Genomic DNA, 21,770 nt, shown 5'->3' on the forward strand with positions numbered 1-21,770 from the left:
TGATTGGGTTCATGTTAGCCAAAGTAAACTCAGCAGGCCCAGGCATTACCAACAGGGCACGACACTCCCAGCGCATTGATTTTTGGTTAAAAAAAAAATCATCAAATCTGCATTCGCTTGATATTTGGCAGAAATAAGTGTGTAAAACAAGATCTCATTTTAGACTGTTTTAGACTCATTTTAGACTGTGAGCCCACTGTTGGGAAGGGACTGTCTCTATATGTTGCCAATTTGTACTTCCCAAGCGCTTAGTACAGTGCTCTGCACATAGTAAGCGCTCAATAAATACGATTGATGATGATGATGATTTAATACTGGAGGCGAAAGCCTAGGTTTTTAAAAAAAGTTCTAATTTTCTGTGTGCCCTCATTCATGGGCAATCTAAAGCCATCATTTAAAACTTTCGAACTTTATCAAACCGTAGTTTTTATTGAACTGCATATGGTGTGCAGAGCACAGTTCTAAGCATTTGGGAGCATTCTATAGAATTAGTAGACATGCTTGCTCCCTGTTCTTGAAGAGCTTGCAATTTAGTGGGGAGATTCCCTGAGATAAATTACAGGTTGGAGGGAAAAGAGGTACACACGTTGGAGGCCTCTCTCCCTTTCTCTGCAATCTCGCATTTCCTCCTGCCTTCAGTAGAGTGCTCTGCACACGGTAAGCGCTCAATCAATAAGATGGAGTGAATGACATCTCCACTTGGTTGTCCTGCCACCACCTTAAATTGAACAGGTCTAAAACAGGACTCCCACTCTTCCCAACCAACTCCTGTCCTCCCCCTGACTTTCCAATCACTGTCGACGGCGCCGTCATCCTCCGTGTCTGACAAACCCGTCATCTTGGCATTACCTTGGATTCATCTCTCTCGTTCAACCCACTCATTCAGTCTATCCTGAAATCCTGTGGGTTCTGCCGTCACACCATCTTTAGAATCTGCCCTTTCCACACTGCTACCAGGTTGATCCAAGCATTCGTCGTCTCCTGCCTCGACTTCTGCATCAGCTGCCTCGCTGACCTCCCTGCATCCTATACCTCCCCTCTCTAGTCCATCCTTCACTCTACTGCCCATATCACATGTCTGAAAACTCATTCAGTCCATATCTCCCTACTCTTCGGAAACCTCCAGTGTTGCCTGTCCATCTCCACCTCAAGCAGGTACTCCTTACCCTAGGCTTTAAGACACTCATCAGCTCTCTCCCTCTTACCTAACCTGGTTGATCTTCTGCTATAAACCAACTCACACTCCTTGGTTTTGAGGTGATCCAGGTTATGGGGAAATACAGTCAGTTCTTCTCTACCGTGCTGGTTACATTTTTTTTTTAGTGGTATTTAAACGCTTATTATGTGCCAGGCACTGTATTCAGCACTGGGATAGATAAAAGCTAATCAGGCTGGACAGTCCGTGTCCCACAGGGGGTTCACAACTTAATCCCCATTTTACAGAGGAAGGAACTGAGGTGACTTGCCCAAGGTCACCCAAATGGTGGAGTTAGGATTAAAAACCAGGTTTTCTGACTGCAGGCCTGGGCTCTTTCCCCTAGGCCATGTGGGGATGGAGGCAGATTTGGGACAAGTGGTCATTCACTCATCTGCGTGACAGTAATAGGTCTGCTGCCCTCAGCCTTCAAACAACATTGCTAAAGCACCTGGGTTATGAAATGGAATTGGGGAGGTGAGGTTTATGAAATGGAGGTGGGATTACAGAGCACCGCTTCCTTGGCCAGTGATTTTCAATTGGAGAAAAGGGGAGAAAACCAGAGAGTTTGCTCCTCCCCTTTGTGGCTCCCGAGGGTGATTTGCTACATCTTCAGGAGGGTCAGATGGATAAGACAGCCTCGACCATGGTAAAAAATATTTTGTGAAGGAAAAGAAGATGTCCCTAATGTACTTAAAGTCCTAGGAGTTAGGTTGCTTTTGAATTCAGGGTGAACTATTGATGATAAAATAACTTACGAAAGATCAAAAATAAGTTTCCATTTGTATTGCCAGAGTTTGGAGGATTAGGAGTTATTTTGAGCCTGCCAAATTTCAAGCTAGACTAATGCTCTTGGCTACCATTTTAGTAACGTTTTGTCATGTCATTATCGATCTGCTGTGCAGTAGGTCTGTCCTCAATTTCATTGCCGGTCAGGATTTTCCAAATACAGAATTTGGAGGGGATAAGATTTTAATTTAAGAGAAAAAGAAAGACCAAGGGATTAAGGAAATCAAATCAGTATACTTAACTTTTAAGTTTTTCATCTGACTATAATTTGAGACAGGTTTATGACCAAAAAACTGCTCCTCATGTGTGCATTAATAGATCTAACTATCCTTTGTACCTCCAGGCTGTTTACTCCTAATCCCTGGCCTCTTCATTCTCAGTGCCCCAGGGATAATTCAGCCACCACCTCAGGGTTCACCTTCCCTTTTGTGGGTAGAGAATGTGTCACTTTATTGTTGTATTGTACTCTCCCCTTAGTACAGTGCTCTGTGCACAGTAAGGGCTTAATAAATACGATTGAACGAATGAATGAAAATGAAAGAATGAGTGAATAAACACTGGCCTCTTCCTTCTCAAGGACCCAAGGACAATTCAGCCACCTCCTCAGGGTTCTCCTAATCACTGACCTATTTCTCTCTCTCTCAGTGACTCAAGGACAATTCAACCATCTCCTCAGGGTATCACTGGATTAAGTTGTTATTGATACAGTTTCCCCCGCTGCTCTCTCCAGATGGGGCCTCATCTTCTTCCACTCTCCCAGACCCACTGGTAAAGGAGGGGGTGTTGGCTTCCTTCTCGTGGCTCAGTGCCACTTTCACACCATCCCCTTTCCTTTCTTTCCCTTCCTTCCAAGCCCATATCATCTGCCTCTAGCTCCCATTCCAGATTCTAGTAACTTTCATTCATTCATTTTTTCATTTAATCCTATTAAGCACTTACTGTGTGCAGAGCACTGTACTAAGCGCATGGGAAAGTACAAAAGTAGTGACAATCCCTGCCCACGACGAGCTCACAGTCTGTGGGGGTGAGGGGGGAGAAGACAGATATCAGTGCAAATAAAGACACCAATAATAATAATAATATAATTGTGGTATTTAAGTGCTTACTGTGTGCCAGGCACTGTACTAAGCACTGGGTTGGATACAAGCAAATCAAGTTGGACACGGTCCCTGTCCCAAGTGGGGCTCGCTGTCAAAGTCCCCATTTTACAGATGTGGTAACTGAGGCACAGAGAAGTGGAGTGACTTGCCCAAGGTCACACAGCAGACAAGCGGAGCTAGGATTAGAACTCATGACCTTCTGAGCCCCAGGCCCATTCTCTATCCACTACACCATGCTGCTTCTCAGTCCAGCGTCAATAGAAATAAAATTACAGATCTATACAAAAGTACCATGGGACTGGGAGCGGGGAAGAGGAAAGGGAGCAAGTCAGGGCGACAGAGAAGAGAGTGGGAGTTGAGGAAAAGTGGGGCTTAGTGTGGGAAGGCCTCTTGGAGAAGATGGGCCTTCAATAAAGCTTTGAAGGGGGGAGACGGCTTGAGGAAGGAGGGCATCCCAGGCCAGAGGTAGGTGCGGACCAGGGGTCAACGGTGAGACAGGCAAGGTCAAGGCACAGTGAGAAAGTTAGCACCAGAGGAGCCAAGTATGTGGGCTGGGCTGTAGAAGGAGAGAAACAATGTGAGGTAGAGGGGGTGAGATGATGGACTGATTTGAAGCCAATGGTGAGGAGTTTTTGTTTGATACGGAGGTGGATAGGCAACCACTGGAGATTTTTGAGGAGGTGGGTGACATGTCCTGAACGTTTCCATAGAAAGATGAACCAGGCAGCAGAGTGAAGTACGGACTGGAGTGGGGAGAGGCAGGAGTTTGGAAGGTCAGCCAGGAGACTGATACAGTAATCTAGGCGGGGTAGATGAGTGATTGTGTTAAAGTGGTAGCAGTTTGGGTGGAGAGGAAAGGACAGATTTTAGCGATGTTGTGAAGGTGGGCCCAACAGGATTTGGTGATGGATTGATTATATGAGTTAAATGAAAGAGAGGAGTAAAAGATAACGCCAAAGATTCAGGCTTGTGTCTACAGTGATGGGAGAGGACCCATTTGGGTGGGAAGATAAGGAACTCTGTTTTGGACATGTTAACTTAGAGGTGATGGGAGGACAGCCAAGCAGAGATGTCTTGAAGGCTGGAAGAGATGCAAGCCTGGAGAGAGGGAGAGAGATCAGGGGAGGAGATGGAGATTTGGGGGTCATCTGCACAGAGATGGTAGTTGAAGCCATGGGAGCGAATGAGTGTAGCTGGAGAATAGAAGGGGACTGAGAATTGAACCTTGACCCCCGCCCAGCCCCATAGCACTTATGTACATATTTGTAATTTGCATTCATAATAATGATTGTATTTGTTTACTATCTGCCAAGCACTGTTCTAAGCACTGAGGTAGAGATAAGGTTATCAGGTTGTCCCACGTGGGGCTCACAGTCTTAACTCCAGTGTCGAGAACTGCCTACCTGTGAAGATAGAAAATGAACTTCTTTATGGACATTTGATACATTCATTAAGTCATGATATATACTTAATATACCCTATTTACATAAATTGACCTCATTTTCCTTACTCTCATTCTTTTCCACTGATGCTAAAATTCAGACATGGCAAACTACCGTAACTGTTAAGGAGGAAATAATTGAGCTCCGGGCAGGCAAATAATATAAGATCATCAAGCTCTTGTTATATTTTAAAAAGTCGAATTGATTCTAATGAATGTACTCCTTAGTTGCTTTTGAAGAATATGGGAAAACTATCATTGAAAAGATCCTGTGGCTTCTAATACATTTTCAATCTGTTCTGGAAAAGCAATTTACCTTCCATCTAAACTCACGTTGAAATTTTTATAAGTGTTTTTACCCCATAAATGTAATAACGACATAACGGCTGCTAGTGGGATGGAGGGTGAGGGAAAACAATCCCTCTTCCCCCCTTCAAAGCCTTTCTGAAGGTGCACCTCCTCCAAGAGGCCTTCCCAGACTAAGCTGGCCGTTTCCTCATTTCCCCCGCACTTCGCGTCACTGCTCCCTTTGCTCTTCCCCTCCTCTCCCCGCCCCACAGCACGTACGTATCTATGCATATGTCTATAATTCTGTTGTTTATATTGCTGCTTGTTTACTCGTCTTGATGTCTGTCTCGCTTCCCCTTGACTATAAGCCTGATCTGGTCTCTCTCCATTGCTGAATTGTACTTTCCAAGTGCTTAGTACAGTGCTCTGCACACAGTAAGAGCCCAATAAATACAATTGAATGAATGAAAAAGAGCGTTCACAATAACAGAAATTCCATTTCATAATTGGTGTTGTCTTGTGTCTAGGTGAAAAAACAATGGATGCTATTTTGGCCCAACTGAAGCTGCTGAGTCCAGATGATCTTAGGAAAGAGATCGTCAAAGCCGGGTTGAAATGCGGGCCCATCACATCAACCACGAGGTTCATTTTTGAAAAAAAACTGGCCCAGACTTTGGTAGAACAAGGACTCGTGGCTCACGCTTCCATTTCCCCCGACGAAGCTGCAGAAACCCCTGCCTCTGCTGGCTGCCAGCCAGAAATCCAACCGGTTTTGAGATCTGCTGTGATGAACCAGCCTCCCCTTTTTTCTGAAGAGGGAGATTTTGGCTATAACATGGGCTTGAATCCCCCAGAAGAGGAAGCTTTAATGCATAAGACCTGTTCAGCGGCCTTCAGCGGTACAGCTAAAATTGACTCACTAAAAGAAGGCCCCGTGCTAGCTAAGGATCCTCCTCTATTCTACGGAGTATGTCCGGTTTATGACGATGTTATGGCAAAAAATGGTAATCTGTTTTCCACATGTCTTCTATTTTTGTGACCAGAGTAATCATTGCTTTTTTGTCCATCGAGTTTGGAAAAAAAAAATCCTGACTGGTGATATTTTCTTTAGTCCTTTGTATTCTGCTAAAATGGTATATGTCCCTTTTACCAGAAGTTATTGTTGTTTCTTCACATAACTGAAATGTCTTAAGTTGAGCTCACTTAGGGTGCCTGAACCTACCTTTAAAAATAATACCAAAATCTTTTATTAAATGCTTTAATCTTTTTCTCTGCTGAGGTGACCGCCCTCTTGTCGTGAGCAGCTTTAATCAATCAATCAGTCATATTTATTGAGCGCCTACTGTGTGCAGAGCACTGTACTAAGCGCTTGGGAAGTACAAGTTGGCAACGTATAGAGACAGTCCCTACCCAGCAGTAGGCTCAGCTAGGAATCAAGTTTGGTAAATGATTTAAATCCTAACAAATGAGTCGATGAGAAAAATGACGTTTAAATTCTGAAATATTTAACCCACTCTAAGATAGTCATTTCTTGAAAGGTTAGAGCATATTTTGCAAGAAGTACTTTCTGCCTTCTAAGTTGTAATCCTCCACGTCTCGAAATGATTCTTCATTCTAGCATTCATACCCAAGAGGACGGTGGAAGGAATCTATTATCTGTGGCTGTTCTTTTTTTGTATAGGGATTCGGCATCCCCTGATCACACACGATTTTAGAGTCAGTCAGTCAATCAGTGGTATTTATTGAGCATTTACTATGTGCAGAGCACTGTACTAAGCACTTGAGAGAGTATGATGCAACAGAGTTGGTAGATGTGTTCCCTTTCCACAAGGAGTTTACAGTCTAGAGGGGGAAACAGACATTAAAATAAATTACAAATATGTACGTAAGTGAGATGGGGCTGAGGATAGAGTAAACATCAATTCCTTAGGGGGTACAAATCCAAGTGATAGGTGATGCAGAAGGGAGAGGGAGTAGAGAGGAAGAGAGCTTAATCAGGGAGGGCCTCTTGGAAGAGATGTGATTTTTAACAGGGTTTTGATGCTGGAGAGGGTAGTGGTCTGTTGAATTTGAAGAGAGGAGTTCCAGGCCAGAGGGAGGACTCATAGGCAAGACATCAGCGGCAAGATAAACGAGCTCACAGTACGAGTAGGTTAGTATTAGAGGTTGAAACTGTGTTGACTCTGCTGAAGTTCTTCTTTTAAAAAAAAATAAGTCATTTCAAATTTAAGAATCATGCCTTTAATTCTGATGTCTGTCAGTAATAAGCAATATACCGAAACAAGTTGTGCTGCATGTGGTTCAGCAATTTTTTTCCCTAGATATTTTGATTTTATTTCTTGCAAATAGAAATAGCAAAATTTCAGACAAAAGAAGGCCAGTGTTATTACTTTTTTGTCTTTCCTGAACCTAGAGGTGAAGTGTTAACAGATTCAGAATTTTTAATTTACTTTTTTCTGAGCCAGATAGGGTTCACGTTTATGAAGATAAAAAGGAGGCACTGCAAGCTGTCAAAATGATCAAGGGATCTCGATTTAAGGCCTTCTCCAGTAGGGAAGCTGCAGAAAAGTTTGCTAAAGGGATCTGCGATTATTTCCCATCTCCAAGCAAAACCCCTTTATCTCCCTCTCCAGTGAAAGTAGGATCATTCTTTAGTAGAGGTAAGTGAAAAGTTAAACTTTCTATAGTTTAAAGTCTTGTCGGTTGTTTGAAACTTTTCCAGAATTACTTGGAATTTTTTTTTGTGGCACACTGCAAACACTTTCTCCATTCTCATGACTTCAGTGGTATAGAGGTTGAAGAGAAGAAATCTTTGTCCTCCTTTCAGGCTTCCAGTTGTTTCTCTAATTGGAAATATAACCAATTCTTTACTGTTGAATCAATATCAATCAGTATTTATTGAATGTTTACAGTGTGCATAGCATTGCAGTAAATGCTTGGAGGAATACAGTACAACAGTTAGTAGACAAGTTCCCTGCCCACAAGGAGATTACATTTTAGACAGTCCAGAGATTACAAATTTTATTCTTTTTCTAGAGATGGAATCAGGAATCAACATCATCAGCGGCATTTATTGAGTTGGTGCTTTGCGCTGAGCACTGTGTTAAGTGCTGGGGAGAGTACGGTACAACAGAGTTGGCCGAAACGTTCCTTGCCCGCAACCGGCTTTCAGTCTAAAGGGGTAACCGTAGATTAGCAGGGACTCCTCCAAGATTTTCTGTTTCAGTCCATCACTTGATTACCTGTATGTCCAGGAAGGTGGGTGTTTGTTGCTTTTTTAAAATAGCCAGGAATGGAGGTTCCACAACTTCTTTTTTAGTGGTATTTTTTTTAAGCACTTAATATCTGCCAGGCACTGTACTAAGTACTGGGGTCCATACAAGATAGATTGGACACAGTTTGTGTCCTCCATAGGGAACCCCCTGTCTTAAGCCCCTTTTTACAGATCAGGTATCTGAGGCACAGAGAAGTTAAGCTTCTAGACTGTGAGCCCACTGTTGGGTAGGGACCGTCTCTATATGCTGCCAACTTGTACTTCCCAAGCACTTAGTACAGTGCTCTGCACACAGTAAGCGCTCAATAAATACGATTAATTAAGCAATTTGACCAAGGTCTCACAGCAGATTTGTGGTGAGGCCAGGATTAGAACCTGCGTCCTCTGACGCCCATGCTCTTTCCACTAGGCAAGATACCCTATGCTAGTATTTTATCACCTTGACAGAAAAAAAGTTTTCCTTATTTCCTGGTTTTTGGACTTCTAGATATGCAGAAAGTGGATGGCAGCTTCCTCTTAAAACCGTCTGTGTACTTGAAAACGAGACAGACACCACCACCTATCAATCCATCCACTAGCAGCAGTAGTATTTATTGCTATTACTCGTCTCTAAGGCTAAAAAAACTATAGCCCCTTTCACCTTACCAAATTTAGCCTATTGTTCATCACCTTAATTGATTTAGTCTTCCTCTGGACTCTCTCATTTCTCCATATCCTTTTGGAAATGTGACCAAAACCAGAAAATATTCCCCAATAAAAGTCCAAGTAATGCAGAGAATAGTGGAAGAATTTCTTCCCAGCTCCGAAACGTCATACCCCGTTTAATACAGCTGAATATCGTGGTGTTTTTAATAAAGGCGTAGCACTGCCAACTCATCATCATCTTGGAGTTGACCATTCATTCATTCAATCAATAGTATTTATTGAGCACTTACTGTGTGCAGAGCACTGTACTGAGCGCTTGGGAAGTACAAGTTTGCAACATATAGAGATGGTCCCTACCCAACAGCGGGCTTAATGACCTGAGGACTTGTTTCAACAGTGTTCATTTTAGCCGGTGTTTTCCTCTCCTTTAAATATGTTGCCTTGCTGTCTTGTTTTTGTATGTAGTCTTGCTTTTTGGTCTTAAGTGAACTATGATCATGTAAACTCTCTGCTCTCTTCATTTGGATTTAGTTCTCAATCGTTTGCTTCTTTCTGCCAGATGGTTTATGTTCACCTGACCCAGAAACGGTTAACAAAGAACGAGCCAACAGTTATAAGAGTCCCCGAACACAGGACCTCACCGCCAAGCTTAGAAAAGCCGTGGAGAAAGGAGATGAAGTTAACTTTTCGGAACTTATCTGGAGTAACCCCCGCTATCTCATTGGTTCTGGGGACAACCCAACAGTAGTACAGGTAAAGCAAGTTTTGTTGAAACTCACTATGACATAAATGGGTAGGGATTATCTCCACCTGTTGCCAAATTGTACTTTCCAAGTGCTTAGTACAGTGCTTTGCACACAGTAAGCGCTCAATAAATACGATTGAATGAATGAATGAATGAATAAATATTTAAGCCACTAATGGTCCATTTCTGTGTAAACTTCTTGGGAGCAGAGGAGGACAGCCATGACTTTCTGCCTGGTTTTTTTATTTTACTAAATTCAAAGAATATCTACAATTCTATTTATTTTGTTGCTATTGATGCCTGTCTACTTGTTTTGTTGTCTGTCTCCCGTTATAGACTGTGAGCCCATTGTTGGGTAGGGATTGCTCTGCACACAGTAAGCGCTCAGTAAATACGATTGATTGATTGATTGATTGATTGTCTCTATCTGTTGCCGAATTGTACTTTCCAAGCGCTTAGTACAGTGCTCAAGAAATATGATCGAATGAATGAATGTAAGATAATTCTTGGTGATTTTCCCTGTTGGGTGGTGGTTTTTTGGGATCAGATCCTTGAGAATTAACTTTACTTCGTGAGTCCCTTATGGTCTAGCTGCTGTGTCTTAAACTGTTCCCACGCATTCCGTTTTCATTCATTCATTCCATCGTATTTATTGAGCGCTTGCTGTGTGCAGAGCACTGTACTAAGCGCTTGGGAAGTACAAGTTGGCAACATATAGAGACGGTCTGTACCCAACAACGGGCTCACAGTCTAGAAGGGGGAGACAGACAACAAAACCAAACATGTGGACTGGTGTCAAGTCATCACAATAAATAGAAATAAAGCTAGATGCACATATTTAACAAAATCATCATCATCAGTCGTATTTATTGAGCGCTTACTGTGTGCAAATGAAATAGTTAATATGTACAAGTTTTCTCCAGTGAACCGCAGACAATGTAAGCCCTAGCTCGTTGTGGGCAGGGAGTGTGTCTACCAACCATGTTACTTTGTACTCTCCCAAGCGCTTAGCACAGTGCTGTGCACGCAGTAAGCACTCAATTAATACAGTTGATTGATTAGTAAGTGCTGTTGACTTGTGAAACACAATGTGGAAGTCTGTGGTCTCACTACGGCCCAGAAATGATGGAGCGGAGGGCCTAGCTTCTAATCCCGGCTCCGCCACATACCCGCTGTGTGACCTTGGGCGAGTCATTTTACTTCTTTGGGCCTCAGTTCCCCAATCTGCAGAATGGGGAGTCAATATCCGTTCTCCCTCCTACTTAAAGAGTCTGAGCTCCATGTGGAACCTAATTAGCTTGTGTCTGCCCCACCGCGTAGTACAGTGCTGCTTCTTCATTCATATTTATTGAGTGCCTACTGTGTCAAAGCACTGTACTAAGCACTTAGGAGAGTACAATACAACAACAAACAGACACCTTCCCTGCCCACAGCAAGCTTGGCACGTAGCATTCAACAGATGCCACAATTATCATTATTATTATTTTTGTGTTAATGATTGACCAAGGAACCCTGTGCAGCGTGGCTTAGTGGAAAGAGCCCGGGCTTGGAAGTCAGAGGATGTGGGTTCTAATCTCGGCCCTGCCACTTGTCTGCTGTGTGACCTTGGGCCAGTCACTTTAACGTCTCTGTGCCTCAGTGACCTCATCTGTAAAATGGGGATTAAAAATGTGAGCCCCACGTGGGACAACCTGATAACCTTGTATCTACCCCGGTGCTTAGAACAGTGCTTGGTAGTAAGCGCTTAATCCTTCTAGACTATGAGCCCGCTGTTGGGTAGGGACCGTCTCTGTATGTTGCCAACTTGTACTTCCCAAGCACTTAGTACGGTGCTCAGCACAAAGTAAGCGCTCAATAAATATGATTAATTGAATGAAATACCCTGATGATGATGATTATTTTGGAGTTCTGGCTGCACGTGGGATTTTCAGGCATTTCTAGCCCAGGTTTGTGAGCTGCTACAAATAGGGCACAACACCCCTAAAGCTTCCAGACCTCTTAGTTTGGGGCGCAACCCACAAATGTTTTCATAAATGTCTCCCCCTTTTAGACTGTGAGCCCACTGTTGGGTAGGGACTGTCTCTATATGTTGCCAATTTGTACTTCCCAAGCGCTTAGTACAGTGCTCTGCACATAGTAAGCGCTCAATAAATACGATTGATGATGATGATGATGATAAATAAGAAGAGAAGCAGCGTGGCTCAAGGGAAAGAGCACGGGCTTTGGAGTCAGAGGAGGTCATGGGTTCAAATCCCGGCTCTGCCAATTGTCAGCTGGGTGACTGGGCAAGTCACTTCACTTCTCTGGGCCTCAGTGACCTCATCTGTAAAATGGGGATGAAGGCTGGGAGCCCCACGTGGGACAGCCTGATCACCTTGTATCCTCCCCAGTGCTTAGAACAGTGCTTTGCACATAGTAAGCACTTAACAAATGCCATTATTATTATTATTATCATTATCAGTATTATTAATATGCCCTCTCCCAGAACGATAGCAGGAACACTTGAAGTCAGTAATCCCACCGCCCCTTGACCTGAGGAAGAAAGAGGGGAGAGAAGGCAGGGGGTGGGTTTATCAACAGGCCCCCAAACCACTTGTTTCACCCTGGTGTGGACTTGGCAGTTGTAGAAAATGAGGATTTTGAGCACTGATTTGACTTGTGTTGTGCTTTATTTCAGGAAGGATGTCGGTATAATGTAATGCATGTTGCTGCGAAGGAGAATCAGCCTCACATTTGCCAGCTGACTTTAGATATATTGGAAAATCCTGAGTTTATGCGGCTTATGTATCCAGATGATGATGAGATTATGCTGAAGAAAAGAATCCTTTATATTGTTGACCTTTATCTTAATACTCCTGATAAAGCAGTGAGTTTGTCCGTTTTACATCGCTTTTAAACTAATATGATGCAGATGGGGAACATGTTCAGAGACATTAGTATTGTAAAAAAAAGTTTCAAACCTATCGATAATAATAATAATAATGGTGGTATTTGTTAAGCACTTACTATGTGCAAAGCACTGTTCTAAGCACTGGGGGGGTATTGCTTAAAATATTTTTTCTGGGTTGTAGAAATGCAGTGATGGAGCTTTGGCATTTTTAACAGTTAACGTAGCATGTGGCATTTAACATTTTTAGTTCCCAGAGTACAATTTGTGAGTGCCTGTGGGTATGTATGTGTACCTGTCATTTTTCGTTATACAGTGAAACCTCTTATGACCTAATGGCTTTCTTGGGGAAAAAAAATAAGTATTTTCTAAAATTACCGCTTTTGAATTATCGAGTCAGTGGGAAAGAGGGGTTCATGGTTTTCAAGGACTTGACTATTTTTAGGAATTTATTGACTAAGAAATGCATTTAAATGTATTGTAGAAGATGGGAAATTGACAGTCCTAATGTATCGCCTGAATTCTGTTCTATTCTTGCGTCCTTTTCTTTTTGATCACCTCCCCAGTAGTCACCATATTTGCCTACGTTATATATATAAAATGGAAAGATATATTTATATTATATTATTATGTAACGATCGTTGTAATATATTTGTATTATAAGGTACGTGATCTGTCTTTCCCTTTTTGAAGAAGACTCTACTGATTGTGAAATTCACCCAGGACTGCCCACGTAACTTGAAAGGGCAGTGTAGAGTCGTCAGTCCCAGCTTCGTGGGGTACCCAGAAAGTCCCTTATTCTGCTGTCCCGTTCGTCATCAGGGCCTGATACTGTTTCTCTTTTGCCTCCTTGTCTCTTGAGGTTTACGAAGCTTTTGCTCAAAAACAGCCGCTCCTCTCTCGATTGTAGTGCCCGGTGCTGGTCTCTCTTCGGCCACCGACTCCCAGCTTCCAGCCGGGATGCGATATTTTCGTCTGCGCTTAAAATGCTTCCCGTGCTCCCGCGGCTTTTGGTTTCCCAGTTCCAGCTTTCCATTCAGATATTGTCTGGGTATCCTACTACTGTCCATTCTCCTCAAGTGTTCCGCCCGGTGAGGCGGTATCGAGGGGAAAGCCAGACCGGCTGCATTCCAGAACGTAATTGTTTGTGGTCCTTTCATTCATTTGTTCAGTTGTATTTATTGAGCGCTTACTGTGTGCAGAACACTAAGCACTTGGAAAGTACAATTCAGCAACAAATACAGAGGTTGGACAGGGCTACAGCTCCGTGGGCCCACACCGCCATCACATTCTGGGAGTCTCCCAAAGGATGTCCTGACCGTCTTAATAGTAATTATGGTACTTGCTAAGCGCTTACTATGTGCCAAGGGCTGTTTTAAGCACAAGTTAATCAGGTTGGACACAGTCCCTGTCCCACATGGAGTTCACGCTCTTAGTCGCCATTTTACAGATGAGGAGACTGAGGCCCCAAGAAGTGAAGTGACTTGCCCAGGGTCACACAACGGACTTCTTGATTTGGTTTTCTATTTTCCTGTCTCTCTTGTTGTCGGTCAGCGTCTCCTGTAGGTAGCAGGATTCTCTGTAAATATAAATTGTTGGTTTATATGCCTGGTTTCCACGGTGCAGGACGATATGTCACCTTGGTTTTATTTAGACTTTTCTACATCCCGTAACGGCCGGCAAGGTGAAGTGGTTTTCAGTCAGTCAGCCAAGTGCTTTTTCATGTCTTCCTGGTCGTGTGTGCCTCTAGGGCGTAGTCGTCTGCACACAGCAGTTCTCGGATGACGGTCTCGGATTTGGGATGCTGTTCAGAGTCTGTTGATTTAGAAGAGCTTTCCAGCAATGCGGAAGCGTAGTCTGATCCGTGCTTCCAAGTGTCTTGTTGCATCTTCCGGCATGAATGCTTAGAATAAATTGAACAGGCCCATTCTGCATCTCTGCTTTACCCCATTGGCAAAGGGGAATGGATCAGCCAGGTTCCTCAAGTCTGACCTAGACAGCAAGGTTGTCATTAAGCAGTCTCAGAAAACTTGATGAACTTTTTGCCAGGACATTTCCAGAGACCAGATATGACGGTAGCTAGCCTGGCTCCTTTTTGTTGGTCCAGTTGGCCCTGGAGATGCTGCTGCTGTGGGAACCTCAGCTGGAGAGAGACAGACAAACAGACTATCTCATATACATCTGCATTCCTTCCCTTTCTTCCCTGTTCTGAGCAAGAGAGGCCAGTGGACTTCATGACTGACAGAGGTTAAGTCCCTGGTAAATTTACCCTTTCATTTTCTCCCTCTCCCTTTCTCTATTTTGCCCTACCTTTTCCTCCTTAACTCCATGGCTACATCCCTGCTTGTTCCTTCCCTCTTTCCTTGGCTTTTCTGTTCCTCTCCCCCCGTCTCTTCTTTCCGCCCATGCCGTAACTTTTATGGCAGCGCTTTGCACCTGATTCTCTTCTCCATCCACACCTATTCCCTCAGAGCCACCATTTTTCTCTGACTGTTTTTTTTACCATTAGTACCCTGTTTAGTCTTAGCATTGGACATAGATTCAAAATTAGAGTCCAGATCAATAAGGCTTTAGATAGAGAAGCAGAGAGGCCCAGTGGAAATCTGTAATTTATTTATTTACTTGTATCGATGTCTGTCTCCCCCCTCCCCAGGCCGTAAGCGGGTTGTGGGCAGGGAATGTGTCTGTTTATTGTTGCATTGTACTTTCCCAAGAGCTTAGTACACACACAGTGGGTGCTCATAAATACAATTGAATGAATGAAGGAGTGAAAGAGCACAGGTCCCGGGTCCCAGCCTCGGCTCCGCCACCTGCCTGCCGTGTGACCTTAGACAAGTCCCTTACCTTCTCTGTGCCTCAGTTCCCTCATCTGCAAAATGGGGATTCAAGACCTGTTCTCTCTCCTACGTAGACTGTGAGCCCCATATGGGACCTGATTGTCTTGTATCTGTCCCCGCGTTTAGTACAGAGAAGCAGCGTGGCTCAGTGGAAAGAGCACGGGCTTTGGAGTCACAGGTTATGGGTTCGAATTCCGGCTCTGCCACATGTCTGCTCTGTGACCTTGGGCAAATCACTTAACTTCTCTGAGCCGCAGTTACCTCATCTGTAAAATGGGATTAAGACTGGGAGTCCCACATGGGACAACTTGATCACCTTGTATCCCCCCCAGCGCTTAGAACAGTGCTTTGCAGTAAGCACTTAACAAATGTCATTATTGTTATTATTACAGTGCTTGGCCCATAATAAGTGCTCAACAAACTCTCCGATTGTTGTTATTATTATTAGCAATTATTCTTATTAAATATTGTTGTCCTACATATCCAAAAAGTTCACCTAGGAGTGGGTGTGTGGGCAGAAAGGCCAATGTGGGATTCACAGTCCTAGCCCCATTGTGCGCACAGAAAGGTTGTCCATGTTGTATTGTGCTTCGTGTTTACAGTACTTGCTTGGTGCGGGTTTTCTCTTTTGCCTCCTTGTCTCTTTCCAGAGAAAGTTGTTGCTCAGAGAGTGCCACTCCCTTCCTGCTGGCCGTGCTCCATGCAGGTCGACCCACGCCAGTTGCTCCTCTCAGTTTGCAGCTGGGTTGCAAAGGTTTTACTGCTTATGTGAACCACGTCCTACCGTATTCAAAGATGTCACTTTTGATGATAATCTCCCCAAGAGGGATCGAATTGCAGAGCCTCTAAATACAGAGCATGCATTTTGTCTGCCTGTTAGTGATAATAATAATGATGGCATTTATTAAGCGCTTACTATGTGCGAAGCACCGTTCTAAGCACTGGGGAGGTTACAAGGTGATCAGGTTGACCCTCGGGAGGCTCACAGTCTTAATCCCCGTTTTCCAGATGAGGTCACTGAGGCCCAGAGAAGTGAAGGGACTTGCCCAAAGTCACACAGCTGACAATTGGCGGAGCCGGGGTTTGAACCCATGACCTCTGACTCCAAAGCCCGGGCTCTTTCCACCGAGCCACGCTGCTTCTCTAGTTAGTAGTAGTGGAGATAGCCATCTATTTTTCCTGTGGCAGGCCACTACTATTTTAGGCCAGGTTGATGCTTGCTTATAAGGCACAACCAACTCCATGTGCTATGAGGGAGTGACAATAATAAGATGAAAGCAAGAGATGATGCTGAACCTCATTTTGACCTAAAAAAAGTGTAAACTCGTAGCCCTGGATCAGTCTCTTCTGTTCGAATAAACGGTGGACTGCTATCAACTTAATTCTGACTACCGTCAGACAGTTCTGACTTCTCAGCTCTGACTCGCTTCCCCAGTACTCAAAATTTCTTCAGCCCATTCAAGTCGCTCTGAAATGTGTCATTTCCCAAAGCTAAAGGCTTGGCAGGGTTTCTTCCACGGTAAGACTTGAGACTGTCAGGCACAAATTTCCTGTCATCTCTGGTCACCTCTGCTTTTGTGTATCAGTCATTCATATTTATTGAGTGTTTACTGTGTGCAGAGCACTGTACTAAGCGCTTGGGAGAGTACAGTGTAACAGAGTCGATAGACACACACCCTGCCCACAACGAGCTTACAGTCTAGAGGACAAGTTTACAGTCTAGTATTTCTTAGCCTTTATGCTTTTCATTGCTTACCACTCCCACGAAGCTGTGCTAGATTCATTTATCGTAGAAAGTCTTGGCTGAAAATTCATTCAGCCGTATTTATTGATCACTTACTGTGTGCAAACCACTGTACTAAGCGCTTGAAAATGATTGAAGTATTTATTTATTTATTTTACTTGTACATTTCTATCCTACTTATTTTATTTTGTTGGTATGTTTGGTTCTGTTCTCTGTCTCCCCCTTTTAGACTGTGAGCCCACTGTTGGGTAGGGACTGTCTCTATGTGATGCCAATTTGTACTTCCCAAGCGCTTAGTACAGTGCTCTGCACATAGTAAGCGCTCAATAAATACGATTGATTGATTGATTGATTGATTGAAGTATAGCGAAGGAAACGTTTCAGAATAAAACTACAGAAAAATTAAGTTAGTAACAAACTCCCTTCTAATGAGCAATATAGTCTTAAAGGACTGGTTCTATATTGCCTTTTAGACTGTGAGCCCACTGTTGGGTAGGGACTGTCTCTATGTTGCCAGCTTGTACTTCCCAAGCGCTTAGTACAGTGCTCTGCACATAGTAAGCGCTCAATAAATACGATTGATTGATTGAAACTAGATTTTTCTGTGAATCAAGAGTAAACATTGTAGACTCATATCTTTGTTTTAAAGTGTTTCCTCTCTGCCACGCTCCGCCCCCCCCTCCAACCCCCATCCTCAGTTTCATTATTATGGCTTCCTCAAACACACACCCTGAAAACAATAGAATGGTTTCAAACTAATAATCGTACTATCCTGAAATACATAAGCGGTGTACTTACTGTGTGTGTTTTTCCTCCTGCCTTAGGGATATGACACTCCCTTGCATTTTGCATGCAAGTTTGGTAACGCAGATGTGGTTAATGTGCTTTCTTCACATCCAGCTATTGTAAAAAACCCAAAGAACAAATATGAGAAAACACCAGAAGATGTAAGTTTGTCCGTTTAGAATTTAAACCTTAAGCATAGTTGTTTGCTGAATGTTGGCTTTTAAACTGAGCCCCAAAGGCTGAACGGCCTTCTCTGTGTTCTGCGGTTCCCACTTGGCCTCGCTGCACTGTTGGGTAGAGACTGTCTCTATATGTTGCCAATTTGTGCTTCCCAAGCGCTTAGTACAGTGCTCCGCACATAGTAAGCGCTCAATAAATACGATTGATGATGATGATTGCTAAGTGGAGGGCGGGGTTCACAACTGGGAGGACTCGAGGTTTCACTTCCCTTCTCTATTCTCGCCACGGGCCCTGAGACGTAAAATAAATTCTCCTGCCGCCCGCAGAATAAGCAGGTCCTCCATCCCACACACCTCAGTCGGTCTGTCCATGGTATTTTTTGAGCACTTTTGATGGGCAGAGCACTGTATGAAGCGAAAGTACGTCTTTCCCTCGCTGCCTGCCCATTTGTCTACAGGTGCCATATTGCTTCAGGGCGTTCAGCCCAGAGGTGACGTGGTTGCCGGAACTGGACAGACCCAACTCGGCAAAATCTCCAGGGGAAGATGAATGTGAGCCCACTGTTGGGTAGGGACTGTCTCTATATGTTGCCAACTTGTACTTCCCAAGCGCTTAGTACAGTGCTCTGCACACAGTAAGCGCTCAATAAATACGATTGATGATGATGATGATGATGAATGGAGCCTTGTGCCACTAGAGACTCTTGTATTCCTGAATGTCGGAGAGAGGAGGAAGGAGAAAGAGAGGGAGAAGAGCGTGTGTGTTCTTGGCTCTTCCAGGGTGGTGGGACAGGCGGGCTACGTCTGGGGTGGCAGGATGAGACAGGGTGATCGGGGAGTGGGAGAGAGGGGAAAAGTGAGCAAGTTGGAGGGAAGGAAATGAAGTAATTTCATTTTCGGAGAAGTGCGGTGGGCCAGTTTCGCCCAGATTTTCTGCTAATGGAAGAGCACTTTGGCTAGCATGCATCCTCCCTCTCATGTTTCACATGTCGACCCCAGTTTGTCACTTCTGATGCATCTTACCTGGTCCCTTTTCTTAAAAGCGTTCCTCCAGTGCCTTATACTTACATCACTTCCTTTAGCATAGTTCATCCCACTGGAGGGCAGCTTGGGGTCCAGGGGAACTGTTAACTGAATAGATACCGCTGTCTGAATTGAAGAAAAAGTATTTTCCCTTCCTGGCATGTTTGCAAAAGAATAACACTGGGAAGACTGAAATAGCTCTCCATATGTTTTTAGCACTGTACTGGCAGGGCTATAGAAACTTTTTCATCCCAATGAAATTTCACGGCTAAAAAAAGGCTCAGTTTTCGAGCTTCTGATTCCTCGTTTTTTCTCGCAGGTAATTTGTGAAAGAAGCAAAAATAAATCTGTGGAACTGAAGGAGCGAATCAGAGAATATTTAAAAGGCAAGTCTGGAAAGTTGATCCGTGAACCCGAAATACATAGATACGTGTTTGAGCAAAATCATTGAATTATTAAGTTCTACGGACCTTCAGACCCACGAAGTTCTTGTGATCATCCATCCCCACCTTTGTCAGAGTCTTAGGAATCAAACAGCACTTCTCTTTTATCTTAATTGTGGTATTTGTTAAGTGCTTACTGTGTGTCAAGCACTGATCTAAGCGCTGGGGGTGATACAAGATAATCAGGTCATAATAATCATAATAATCAGGATGATGCAAGATAATCAGACATAGTCCCTGTCCCCCACAGGCTTACTCACAGCCTGAGTAGGAGGGGGAAACCTCTTTTATTTCAGGCTCAGACTCATTATTTTAGGCTCAACTGCTGTGCTTTTGATCATTTGAATAACTGCATTAATACTGAACATTTAGCGATGAGTCTTAATTGTTTGGGAATTCTGAATAACAGTAGTAATTTTATCTAGTGCTAGAATTACCTAATTAAATGGGTTCCTTAGTAAGCACATGCTCAAAAAACGTACCAAAGCTACTTGTAAGAATGTTCTGAAGTTCTTTTGATTTACTCCTCGTAGTCCCAGTCTTTTTGTAGTTAATCTCGGCCGGGCCTAGCCACAGGTACTAAAGCTATGTCTAAAAATGTTCTGAAGTTCTCTTGATTTAATCTTCATATTCTCAATCTTTTTATAGTTTATCTCAGCCTGGTCTAGCCATAGGTGACTTCTTGGTCATAGACTGTATATTTCCCTGGTGAACCCACCTCCTCTACCTGGACTCTTACAATATTCTGGACCGCTTCCCCTTAAGTAGTGTTGGAGCCCTTTCTGAGAAGAAGACTTTAAAAAGCATTTCAGTAATATTTGTGGGATAGTACAAGTTACATCGGTTAAAACAGAAGTCAGAGTGACCATGGCAATCAGAGCCTGGTACTTCAAGTTGGGTTTCAATTGGATATGGTATTTATGGAAAGGGGAGTAAGGAGAAAGCTAACATGACTGTGAACGTCAGTTTAAAAAACAAAAACTAAAAAGCCTCAATTAGAGATGGATATTTAGCAGGACAAATTACAAAAACATGAAAGCATGTGCACTGAGACAGCAACTGTCTTTAATGGGGGCAATGTTAGAACATTTATTTTATTTGTACATATCTATTGTATTTTATTTTGTTAGTATGTTTGGTTTTGTTCTCTGTCTCCCCCTTTTAGACTGTGAGCCCACTGTTGGGTAGGGACTGTCTCTATATGTTGCCAATTTGTACTTCCCAAGCGCTTAGTACAGTGCTCTGCACATAGTAAGCGCTCAATAAATACGATTGATGATGATGATGATGAAGGGAAGGAAGTGGTGTAGATTTATGTTACAAAGGGTGGTGGGCCAGCTTGATGTGGCCAATAGTGGGTTTGAGTTTTTTTCTTTTTTTAAATTGGGCCTGTGGAAAAGTCTGGAGCAAGTTTCTCGATACAGAGAATCTCTCCAGTCGCTGCAAGTACCCCATTTTAAATATACTGGTCAATTCCCTCCCATTAGGTCACTATTACGTACCACTTCTGAGAGCAGAAGACAATTCCTCTCCAGTGATTGGTTCACCGTGGTCTCTGGATCAGACGGAAGACAGTCTCCATCCAGCTATTTCTCGATTTGGTGGCAGTCCCAAAGATCCTCTCTTGACCGTGAGAGCTTTCGCGGGGCCAATGAGCCCATCTAAGGTAAAGAGCATCTCACTCAGCAAATGGTGACTATATGACAGAAATGGGTAGGGACTGTCTCTTTCTGTTGCCAAATTGTACTTTCCAAGTGCTTAGTCCGGTGCTTTGCCCACAGTAAGCGCTCCATAAATACGATCAAATGAATGAGTAAATATCATTTGGAGATCCTGTTTCTAGAGTCAGAGTAAATACAGTCAGTTCTCGAAGAGAAGCAGCGTGGCTTAGTAGGTAGAGCACAGGCCTGGGAGTTAGAAGGACCTGGGTTCTAATTCTGGCTCTGCCACATGTCTGCTGTGTGACTTTGGGCAAGGCACTTCACTTCTCTGAGCCTCAGCTACCTCATTTGTTAAATGGGGATTAGCCCAATGTGTGAGCCCCATGCAGGACATTTCAAGACTGTGAGCCCGTTGTTGGGTAGGGACCGTCTCTATATGTTGCCGACTTGTCCTTTCCAAGCGCTTAGTACAGCGCTCTGCACACAGTAAGCGCTCAGTAAATACGATTGATTGAAAGAATAAATGATAGGGACTGTGTATAATCTGATTAATTTGTGTCTTTCCCGGCACTTAGAACAGTGCTTGGCATGTGATAAGCCCTTAACAGTTACCACTTTAAAAAAAAAAAAAGATATAACGATGTTCTGAAAGCCCATCTCAGAATGGACTCCTTTGACACAAATGCTTGGGAACTTGTTTTCTGTTTCATTTGTGTTATGGGATGTAAGGCAC

At 43.5% G+C, this 21,770-nt stretch overlaps 1 protein-coding gene across 1 annotated transcript in view; it reads left to right on the forward strand.

Moving 5' to 3' along the window:
* Positions 1 to 21,770, forward strand: part of ANKLE2 (ankyrin repeat and LEM domain containing 2) — a 52,347-nt gene that overhangs the window by 16,392 nt on the left and 14,185 nt on the right. The window contains exons 2-8 of the mRNA XM_038762401.1: positions 5,341 to 5,817; positions 7,279 to 7,473; positions 9,292 to 9,485; positions 12,155 to 12,343; positions 17,770 to 17,892; positions 19,253 to 19,319; positions 20,864 to 21,042. Of these exons, the coding sequence (XP_038618329.1) occupies positions 5,341 to 5,817; positions 7,279 to 7,473; positions 9,292 to 9,485; positions 12,155 to 12,343; positions 17,770 to 17,892; positions 19,253 to 19,319; positions 20,864 to 21,042 (1,424 nt within the window). The remainder of the gene's footprint in view (positions 1 to 5,340; positions 5,818 to 7,278; positions 7,474 to 9,291; positions 9,486 to 12,154; positions 12,344 to 17,769; positions 17,893 to 19,252; positions 19,320 to 20,863; positions 21,043 to 21,770) is intronic.

Source organism: Tachyglossus aculeatus, chromosome 21, assembly GCF_015852505.1.
Source record: "Tachyglossus aculeatus isolate mTacAcu1 chromosome 21, mTacAcu1.pri, whole genome shotgun sequence".
Classification (NCBI taxonomy): Eukaryota; Metazoa; Chordata; class Mammalia; order Monotremata; family Tachyglossidae; genus Tachyglossus; species Tachyglossus aculeatus.